This window comes from Neurospora hispaniola (genome assembly GCF_033458365.1).
Source record: "Neurospora hispaniola strain FGSC 10403 chromosome Unknown B0T23scaffold_15, whole genome shotgun sequence".
In the NCBI taxonomy this organism is placed as follows: Eukaryota; Fungi; Ascomycota; class Sordariomycetes; order Sordariales; family Sordariaceae; genus Neurospora; species Neurospora hispaniola.
In genome coordinates, this window is record NW_026944420.1 from 119,607 (window position 1) to 131,581 (window position 11,975).

Below are 11,975 nucleotides of genomic sequence, written 5' to 3' on the forward strand. Positions count from 1 at the left end.
ACCTAATTTTTTTCGCGAATCTATTTACTTTTACAAATCTATACACTAAACTCGTCTAGGCTAGAAACGCCTCTAGGACTCTAAACTATTACTATTAAATTATTTAATTTATTATTAAATGGATATTCGTTAGGATTTGGTAGTTTTAATTAATTCCTTTACTTCGTATACTTCTATTTTAACTCCGACAATATCCTTATAAATTAATTAGTTGAAGGCTATAAATATAGTACGGACTATAGGAAGGCTAGCGAAGTTAAAGGTTAAGTGTTATTAATTGGAATATTACTAATAATTACCGCTTAATTATTAGAAGTCTCGAATATTTACGAAATATTTATATTAATTAAGGTCGGCTAAGTCGGCTACTATAAGGGTACCGCCCACTATAATTATTAAAAAGTTATTAATTATTAGGGGAGTAGTATTAAATATTAATTACTAAATTAATATACCGGTAGGTATAAGGGAGAGAAAGAGAGGGCGAATTGTTTAATTACGGTATTCGGCTTAGTAGTTATTTAATTCGAGAATTGGAATTATAATAGAGGTTTTAATTACGTAGGGACGAGTTTTAATTAACCAATTAATACAATTACAATCAATCTTCTTCTTTATTAAATAGTAAATATATATCGTATAATAGTTTTATATAATAAATTATTATAGGGCGAAAAAGTACCGTTAGGGGTAAAGTAAAATATATATTACTATATAAAGGAGGAGAAGGGAAGTATACGTAGAGGATTATAATTATATAAATAAAAGTTTAGATTAGGCTAATTTATATTAAAAGGTAAGAGACGGCCGAGGAAAGATAGGCGGTAGTCCTAATTTATATAGAAGTATTATTACAGTTCCTCTTCTATATCAATTAGGAATTTATATAATTTATAGAATAGAAGTTTAACCGAATCCGCTTTTATAATATTAAGAGTAGTAAAGTATATATTGTAATTAGGTACTATTTTAAATAAGTATTAAAGTACAAAATAAAGATTAGTAAAGTTTAAATAATAATTAAAAATAATAAATAATAAAAAATATTCTTTATAATTATATTATTTTAAAATATAAAAATAGTTCCTCTACTTCTATATCCGCTAATTCAATATTTAAAAATCTTTTAAACTTCCTTTTCTAAAATTATTTTCCTTCCTATATAGATTCTATAAATTCTTTATCTATCTCTCTCAAAATTAGTAACTTATCCTTTCTATACCTATCTTCGAAATATTAATATATATTATTAGGTTCAACCTTATTCTACTTCCTATATAAAATATTCTTTCTATAAATTCTAAAACGAAGTAAAAAATATATTAATTCTATATTATTATTTATATACTACTTTATTTTTCGATTATATAACGCATAATCGCTAATTTTCTTACGCTTTATTTTATTAATTGAAATAAATTTTAAAGTTTTAGTATATGCCCGATTTTGATTGTCGTATAGTATATCCAATAGTTTAATATATATAAATAATTGAAGGATTAAGGAAAAGGCTATTTGATTTATCGCTTTTTATTATAATATATTTAAATAACGAATATTAGTAGGAAAGTTGTCTCCTACCAGTTATTTAAAACTCTTTAGAATTAGTACCCCTTAATAAACCTTAAAATATTAGATAATTATATAAAAGGCCCAAATTCCGTTACTTATAATAAGGGTTGTAAATTCTTTATTTATTTTAAATTTCTTAATAGTTTGAATATTATAGGTAGAAGCTTTACCGGTATTTAGAATATAATTAACCGAATCCCTATTGGCGTTTTGACCGCCGTTAACCGAATCTTTACTAGTATTTGGAAGGTCGTAGGTAGAATCTTTATTAGTAATTAGAGGGTTCTTGGTTGAAGTTTTGCCGGTATTTTAATTGTTGTAGGTAGAATCTTTATTAGTATTTAGAATATAATTAGCCGAATTCCTACCGGCGTTTTAATTATTATTAACCGAATTATTATTAGTATTTAGGACGTGGCTTATTTGAATATTCTTATAGTTGAAAGGAGCGGTGTTGGTAGTATTATTATTATTCTAATTACTAGTCTATTCGTTACTATCCCTTCTATTCCCCCCTTATAATAGTTATTATTTTATTATTAATTCTACCTTTTTTCTTCTTATTGAGGTTGAGATAATTTATTCTCCTTATTAATTTTAAAGGGTCCATCCTCCTTATTACCCCCTTTATAAAACCTCTTATACCCCCCTTTATTTTACTATTAAAGAATTATTTACCTTTTATTATCCTTTTTACTTTATAGTAAAATAGTTAGAATACTTTAAGAATAATATAACTTTAGCCTTTTATAATATAGTAGAAGGGTAATACTTAATTTCTATTTCTCTTTAGGGGGGAATTCGGAAATTTTTTTAAAATTATTATAGAATAAATTATATAACCCGTCTTTTAGATAAATAACCTACTTAAGTGGAATTGCCTCTTTATTAAGTAGGGTGTAATTAATAATTATTATAAGAGACGGAGTATAATTGAGAATTATATAATATTATTATAGTTATATAATAATTAGGTTGCCGGGGCTAATACGAAGGATATTAAATTTAATTCCTTTTTTTCGAAGTTTCTTCGGGCTTATTAGGATATTTAAATATTATATAGATTAATTATATTTATAGAGTAGCTATTCGGTCGTAAGTATCCTTTCGAATTTAGTGGTATTATCTAGGTTGATTATTATCTAGAATTTCTACCTATAAATATTTAAATTATAGGAATATAATTGTATATCCTTATAATAGAAAGTAGTTCCGGAGCCTCTTTTACCTATATATATATATAAGGTATTAATTCTAAGGAATTTACCGAATATTAATAGTAGGCCGGATGGGAAAAGTAATGTAAGTAGCGTTTTAGAGGTTTTAAATAAGCCGATAAAGTAGTTTTAGATTCCTAATAGCGGATTTACTATTGTATTATTCTAAGACTTCTTAGCTTCGTTATATATAAATAGATTGAATTCGAAATTGAAATTAATGGGAATTATTTTATTTGAGGAAGTAATATATAATTATAATATTCTATTATTGTACTATTAGTATTATACAATATATTGCTTATAATTTGTAAACGGTTGAATTTGTTTAGGGATTTCTTTTTAATTAATATTTAAGTTTGTAATATATACGCGAACCTTCCTACGGAAATAGGGGTTTTTTTCGAGTTCGCTAAGTTTAGTAATAAAATTATATTTGAAATTATTTTTAATTAATAGTTTAAGGGTATTATCTTTAAAATTTAGGATATAAGGATTAATAATATTAGTTAAATATAGTATTAGTAGGGATATTAAAGATATAGTTATTAATTTACTAAGTTTGGTATTAATACGATTTAGGGCCTTAAGAACCTATTAAATAGTATTAGAAATATTATTAGTCCGAGGAGGAAAAAAGGGAGTAGATTCTAAACTAGTTTAAGTAAAATTGTAAAAATATTAAATTTAATTTTTAATAGATTTGATTTCGCTTTAAAATACTTCTATTACGAATTAATTCAAATTAAGGGCAATAATAATATATAGTAGAAGGAAATGTATATTATATTAGTAAGATACGTACAATATATTTATAAAATAAAGTAGTTAGTATATAAAAAGGTTTAACAAGGTTAGAAGGCTAGAAATAGGTATAAATATAGATATAAACCTGGGATTGAATTATAAAGGGGATAGGAAGATTTAAGAAGTTGAGAGGAAATAAGGAACCCTATATAGATTATAGTAAAGCGATAGTTAATTTAATAAAAGGGTTATAGCCTGCTACCTAACTATATGTAATACTTGTATTTTAGCCCTACCTTTTTAGACCTCGCTAGATTCGTACCTTCTTGAATATATATAATATACTAGGGGGGGTTTTAAATACTAAATTTTCTTCCCCCCCCTCCCCCCCCCTAATATTTATTATATAGGACTTTTAGAGGTAGAGTGGTTAAAAGGATTTAATTTATAGGGGTAAGGGAAGTACAGGAAAGAGTATATAATTTATTAATATATTGAAATATTTACCTTATACTATTTATTTATTCTTTGAATGGTAAAAAGAAATAATACGGGGATCTTACTAAAAATAAAAATATTATTTAAATATTATATAATTTATAAAGAAGTAGTAGTATTAGAAGGTATAAAAAGGATGTTATTAGAAGGAAGGAAGGCTTTTAGCTAGCCGTTTGTATAGAAAGGATATATTGTAAGAGAGTTAGGGTATAGGCTATAGGGTAATCCGGGTACAATAATTTAGGAACTTAAATTAAGTATAGTAAGGAAGCTTCTATAGTAGTTTAATTAATTTAGGCTATTATAATTAATAAAGGTTATAATATAATATAGAAGGATATAGAAACTCCTAAATTTCCCTATTAAATACCGGCTTATACGAGAAAAGAAAGTATTGTACTTCGATAAGCCTAATTATCTAGGTTTTATTTGATAAGTTCTAGGCTTCCTTTAATAATCTTTAGTTCTCTAATAACGAATTTATTTATCCGGGATATTCCGGGGTGTATTAGAATATATTAATATAATATTAGTAAAAGTAGTTGAAATTTAGGGATTTTTAATGAATTCTAGGAAGTTGGATAGCGGTTAGGGATAGCCAATTAATTAATTAGTAGGCGGACCGGGGGGGTTAAAATTTATAAAGAAGAGAGTATTAAGAAGGAGGTTAGTATTTAAGAAGGTGGTTAGTATAAGAGAGAGAAAGAGAGAGAGAGAGAGAGAGGGGGGGGGGGGGGGGGGGGGGAGGTATTTAAAGGTACTATAATTGTAGAGAAAGCTGGTTTTATAGATAAATAGAAAGAGAAAAAGAAAGAAAGGGGTATAAATAGGAGTTTTCTAATTTGCTAGTACGAATTATAAAGAGTTAATAGGGAAGTTAATACGGTTGTTATAAATTAGTACGAGTTTTAGAAAGTTGGTAAGGGAGTAATAATTATATTTTTAAAATTGTATAAAGTTGGCGAAGGAGTTGGTAAAGGGGGTAATAGTTATATTGATTAATAATAATAGTTTATTATTAAAAATTGTTCAATTTATAATAATAATTGCCTGTATATAAGAAAGGGAGTGATATTATTATTAAGTAAATAAATAAAAAAGAAGGGAGAGGGAGGGAGGGGGAGTAATATTTATACTATAAAAATTATAATAGTAAATTTGCTAATTATATTTTTAAGTATACTGAAGTCTATTTAGATTATTTTATTATTGTGTTAATTAGTATTTTTTTTATTTTAAAAGATTTCGAGGGATTAATTTCTAGGTAGTAATAGTTATAGTTATAAAGGTAGGTAAAGAGGAAGTTTTATAAAGTAAAATTCTAGCGGTAAATATAATAGCCGTATAGGGTTGAGAGCTTTTTATTACTATAGTAATTATTGGGGGTATAAAATTAATTACCTTTGTTATATTTAATTACTGTAGTTACTAGGCTACTATTTAAGGAGAGGGGAATAGGCGGTTCTATTAGAGGATTGCTAAATTCCTATAGGATAGGAGATTTATTCCTATATTATAAAACTGGCCGAATTTTGATTAATATAAATAAGCTATAGGAATTGGAACTTAGGCCTAGGGGTGTAGGAAGTAGGCGTTTTTGTAGTTGTAGTTGCGGAGGAAGAGAAGCGGTGGAAGAATTGAATATTAGAAGCGGTTTTATAGGGGTTTTGAAGGTACTTTAGTTAATTGGAATAGTTTAGTAGGTTAGGGTATTATTAATTGTAATAATAAAAAATTATAAATTAGAGCGTTTTAAGTTGGGGGTAGTTAGTTTAGACTTTCGAGTATTAGGCTTTTGAGTAGCGGGCTTTGGAGTGTTAGGTTTGTACGTATTTGAATAGATGTGGTTAAAGAGGGTATTTTTCGATTGAAATACTACCCTGTATTTGTAATATATATATTTAGCGGTAGGCTGGGGAAATAGTGGTTCAAATGCTAATTTAATGCTATTACTAGTTTTGTTTTTCTTAATATAGGGATTTAAAGCTTTTAAATATTCTACGGGCAGTGTGAAGCTATTATTTAATAGTACGGACTACTTTTTTTAGGATAGTAATATAGTTTTTGCTAATATTAATAGAGTTTAGCGTTAAAGAGTAGATAGTTTGGACTACGGAGATTGAGAGGGTGGGAGCTGGGGGTTGGTAGAATAAAGCGCTGGGTTTGCGAAAAAGAAAGATATTATTAGAGAGTTTTTTATTATTGCGAAGTTGGTTGAGATTTTAGGATTTATTGTGATGCCTGTATTTTTATTACTATTTTAAAAAGATAAAAGTGAATTAAGAGTTGAAATAAGGGGAGAGTTTAGTTTGCGGTCGGTTAGGGAGAGGCGCGCTTAAGTAATTCGCTTTGGCGGGGTAAGATTTACAATATTATTTTGTAATAACGGAGTAGGTGGATTGATGATTAGTGATAATAGCCGACGGCCGTTATTGTAAGTAGTAATATTAGTTGATATATTAGTTACTTTTATTAATTAAAAGTATTTTATAATAAATTAGATAGACGAAATCGTTGTTATTGTTAGTAGTAAAGTAGGTAAATAATACCCTATATTGTATTTAATTATTAAATCGATTGATAAAGATTGTTTAAAATAATATAGTATAGTTTAAATCGAGCGGCTACTATAATCTTTAATTATAATTACTATTTAATAGGGCATTGGGTATATAAATTAACTTTTTATATATACTTCCGGGTATAGGCTATAAACCCGACGTATTAAATTTATAGCCCGTGCATTATTCTATAATTGTAAATTACTTTCTATATTTAAAGGTATTTAACTATAGAGGGTATCCGTCCTTAGAATATTAAGAAAGCTTCTAAATATAGGTTATAAGCCTAATATATTAGATTTATAGCTTATATATTACCCTACGGTCGTAAATTACTAAATTACCGGATACTTTTCCTAATAATACCTTTAGGATCCGTTAATAATATTAAATTTAATTAAAAATATATTTCTAAATACTTCTTTCTTTACGTCCCGCCTTAAGGTCGCCCTTATACAAAATTAACTTATAGGCTTTAAAATATCTCCTAGAGGTACTTAAGTATACTACCGTCTCGCTCTTATTTATATAATATATTAAACCTAAAATGTAGGATTGGATTAAAAAAACGGCCGTCGAGACTATTACTTCCAATTAGGCAGCGTAAAGCCTTTTTAGAATACCGCATCGTTAATAGTATTACAAAATAATAGGATAGAGTTATTATTAACCCTAATAATAAAGGCCTCTAATTCCAATTAATTAACTATTAATATAATATATTAACGCCTCGTACAAACTCTTACAGCATAACTTTTACTAGGAAGGGATATATAATAATGTAAGGCTTTTCTATAAAAGTTGCCTCCCCTCTATAAAGATTAAGTTATTTAAATGCGGTTTTATTAGTTATTAATCTTTTAGAATCCGAGAACCGAATTAGTACGAATTATTATAACTACTATTGTTACTTCCTATATTGAGGAGTACTTTAATTATATTATTCTTAAAAAGGTATTACAGCTAGTAGGGGAGGATATAGAAAAAAAAAGATAATTAAATATAATATTAAGAATAATACCGTAACGGAAAATTTACTAATATTACTTCAGTCTTTACTAATCTAAATACTAGAAGTTATACCTATTAAATTGGATACTATTTATCGTATCGTTAAATGTTCTTTTATTAAAAAATAACTTACCGCCTTATACGAATAGGAATTTAGCCTAAAGTGAAGGTAAACTTAGAATTAAGACCGAATACCTAATTGCTTTATATAACCTACATTTACTCACTAATACCCTGCGCTACCTTTTCTACCTTCTCCATCTTCTACTTTTCTAATATTATAATAATTTATAATAATTTATAACCCTTAATTTCAATTATATAATTAAAAAGCTATAATAGTAAGATTATTTTTGTATAAATATCTCTTCTCCTCTCTTTTTTACTTTTATATATAAGTATACTCTATAAGACCTACCTCCTTTTATTTACCTCAACTTTATTTTTATCGTCTTTATTCTATAAAAATTCCCTTTTTATACTTACCTTAATATTAAAATATTTAGTAACGAAAACAATACTACCGTACCTACCCCTAAATATATACTACTCATACTATAACTACCTATTTATAGAAATTATTAAGAAGTACCCCAACTTTACTATAGAAGAGTTTGAGAAAGAGTTCAAAATTAAAGTTATTAAGCTCTATAATTTTAAATACCGCTACTAACCGTTTTCCCTACGAAGGATCTACTTCTAAAGATTATATAGATTGTTTCTAGTTTTTTAAAATTCGAGAAGCGAATTAGTATAAAAGTAGTTAAAGAAATTCGAGGATTATTAAAAGATCTTTAAATATTAGAGGAGTTACCTTATATTAGATAGGAAATAATTATTAATATTCGAAGATATTAAATATTTATTTCTACTTTAGACGAAAAGGATTAAAATATAGGATTAAAAGGTTAAATTTTTTATTAGAGACGATTTGCCCTTGCGATAAAGCTTCTACCTATTTTAAGGACCTCCCTCTTTAAAAGGGCGCTATAAATATTCTACTACTCCCCTCCCTATATTTAGAGTAGGTAATTATTTAGTAGAACTAAATCTCCTCTACAATTTAAAATTATTAGGATATAGGAGCTATACTTCTAGCCGGGAGAGTAAAATAATATTATATACGGCCGGTAATATATTTATAGGAGCCGGTAGTATTTAACGAGGAATAACGAATATTAGAATTTATTTAAATTTTATATTTATAATTAGGAATATACGGTAGCAACTCTTAATACTAATTTCTAAGGTCCAAATACTACTATTTACGATATCAATATATATAATTTTATTATTAATAAAGAAATTCGATATTATATCGATATTTTATACTTATTATTTCCTTATTAAATATAGTCTCCGGCTTATATACGACCCGGCTAGAATAACGAAAAGAATTTCGCAATTCTCTTCTCTTATACCTACCTAATTAAAAAAATTAAGCTTCGCCTCTTTACTATCGAATAGACGTTTAATATTTTATACCTTCGGTTTGATAATTTCTTTTAGAGCTTCGTCTATAAATTTATTAATTAGGGCTATTTTATCCGATAGAAAGTAGTGAACTTCTTTTACTATAGCCTACTTTAACCTTGGAGGAATTTAATAATAATTAATATTAGTCTAGGGGAGTTACTAATTTATAATAATAGTCTTAAACCTATAATTATAGCCCGGTAGGCCTTCGTAGCTATTGATAAGAAAAGAAGGAGATACCCTTTATATTAACCCTAGAGGTATTTATAAGTAACCTTTCCTAATGTATAAAGTACTTTATATTTTATTTAGGACGGCGATAAGCTACTTCCCTATACAGTTATATATAATATTACCGAGAATTACTACGAATTTAATTTATATTAATTTACTTCCTAGGATTATATTCTCTTATAAAGCTTTGTAATATATTATAAATTCGCCGGAAATTAAGTATATTAGTAAATAGATTGGAAATATCTTTTTTAAATTGTTATATAGGTAGAGGTAGGTACCTAATGTATTTATTTATAGTCCTTGAAAGAATTAGGAATAGGACGATAGAGGATTTTCCTACAATTCTAGTTGGCTATACAATTCTTCGGTAGTATAGTATTATAAATCGGATAGTTTATAAATAGAAGAGGCGATATTAGATTAGGTATTATTGGGCATAGTATAGATAGGTAGGATTAACCTTATATTCGGAAATTCTTTATATTATTAGGAGAAGTTAGGGATAGTCTCCGCGTCCGAATTAGGAGGAATTTAATTTATCTTATAATTAATGATAATTATTAAAATAGTTATAGGAAGGTAGTACTTAAGTATTACGGATATTGAACTATATATTCTAATATATAATATTGTAAGTACCCTAAAAATCTATCCTAATATCGGGCCCTAAAACCTCCTAAATATTAATTTTAAACTACTAGTATTTTACTACGTATAATATAATTCTATTCCTATAGGAGAAATATCGTTTATAAATAAAGGTTTTATTGTATTCCTACGTATATTGGATATTATAATAATACCTAATATTATTTCTATAGTCTTTAAGATCCCTACGAATTTTAAACCTATCCTAATTACTATATTGTATAGGAAAAACACTTAAATTAAAATAAAGTAGAAATAAAATTTAGACCCTACGATTTTACCCCTATTAGAATTAGAGGAGGCCGAGAATATTATATTTTACTTATATAGGAGTTAAGCCTTACTCCGTTCGGAATAAAATCTATATTTACTAACTACCGAGAAGCTCTTCGATATCCGTTGTGTATTTGTGTATAAAGTTTTTAATTTAGTCCAATATTTAACGTATACCGCTAGTATATATTTTATTACCAATTAATTTCTACGCTTTTAAATTATTATTTTATATATTAAAGTACTGGACTATTTTATAAGCCTTCTAATTAAAAGTATATAACGTTTTAATATCTTTAAATTTAAAGGTATATGGCGATTTTATAGTAAAGTGGATACGGGGTATTCATTATATATAACCGTAAATAATATATATAAATTCAGTAATATCGGGCCTATTAATTAAATTATTACCGGATATATTATTAGTATTTTAATATTTATTAACGGCGGGTATACTATTTTAATTTTAATCGTTTATTTTAATCCGCTTTAATACCCGTAGGGAGGGTGATTTAGGTTACGAGGGGGACCGGTCCTACTTATAAATTTCTTTAATATAGAAAGGCGGAGGAGTGAAATCGTTAGTTAGGTTAATAAAGGGCTGGCTTTATATACCTCTCTAGTCTACTTATATTTGGCAAAAATATATCTCGCTATTAATATCCTTAATAGTTCGCCCTACTTACTTATAAGGAATTGTATCTTCTTATTTATAATATCCTTTATAAATTCGGCCTTAATTTCGTTACCCTTAAAGGCTACTTCTATTTTCTATTTATTCTATTATGCAATTACGTTGGCCTTATCGATATATCGCTTAATTTTTACCTTCGAATCCCTAATTATATATTTTACAAACTATTAAACGAGCAGTTTAACTTCTACCGCTATATTATTTATATATTTAAATACCTCCGTATAAATAATTAAATTTAAGTTATAATCGATGAAGTAGGGGCTGATAATAGGAATATAACTATTTAGCGTAATTTAATTTACTTTTAAGCTTCTTCGAAATTACTATTAATAAATTATATTAAAAAAGATAGTAGTTTAGAATAAAAATATCCAATCCTCTTCGCCCAATTAGAATAATACCTACGTAGCGATCCCTTAGGGGGCCTTAACTATTTAAGAAAAGCGATTAAAATTGTAGGAGAATAGTTTTTTTAATATTTTATACTTAGTAAGAATCTTAAAATACCTACAGTCTAATTAAATCTAATATACCTTTATTTTTGAAGTTTAAGTTAGGTATAAATTTGTAAATATATTAGAGAATATTAATAAGTACATTTTATTTTAAAGGGAATTAATATAAGCGGTACTAATTTTTTATAATATTTATTCTTCTATTTAATTATAAATTATACTATATAAGGTTAGAAGGTAACTCGTCCTTTATTAGGCTGCGTTTATTCTTGTATAATTACTATATAAACCGTTTTATACGGCTATTTCTATACTATAATTGTATAAAATAGTAATTATTTAGTTAATTGCCGTATAGAAATACAATTTATAACCCCCTTATTCAGGTTAGGGTTATATATAATTAGAAAACCGTATAAATTTAATATCACCGTATAAAATTATTAAAATATAGACTAGTCCTAAAGCGCCGTAATATACTATATATTTATATTCTATAATGCCCTATATTCTAGGGATTTAATACTTGTATATTTATAATTCCTTATAAGAATTCTATTCCTTATTTTAATAATGAGTT

At 26.6% G+C, this 11,975-nt stretch overlaps 1 protein-coding gene across 1 annotated transcript; it reads right to left on the bottom strand.

Moving 5' to 3' along the window:
• Positions 1-10,921: 10,921 nt before the first annotated feature.
• On the bottom strand, positions 10,922-11,101 carry B0T23DRAFT_328202 (uncharacterized protein; the record flags this gene model as incomplete). The annotated part of the gene is made up of 2 exons (XM_062835669.1): positions 10,922-11,014; positions 11,039-11,101. Coding segments are annotated over 2 exons (156 nt in total), but the record flags the coding sequence as incomplete, so codon positions are not given.
• Positions 11,102-11,975: the final 874 nt, after the last annotated feature.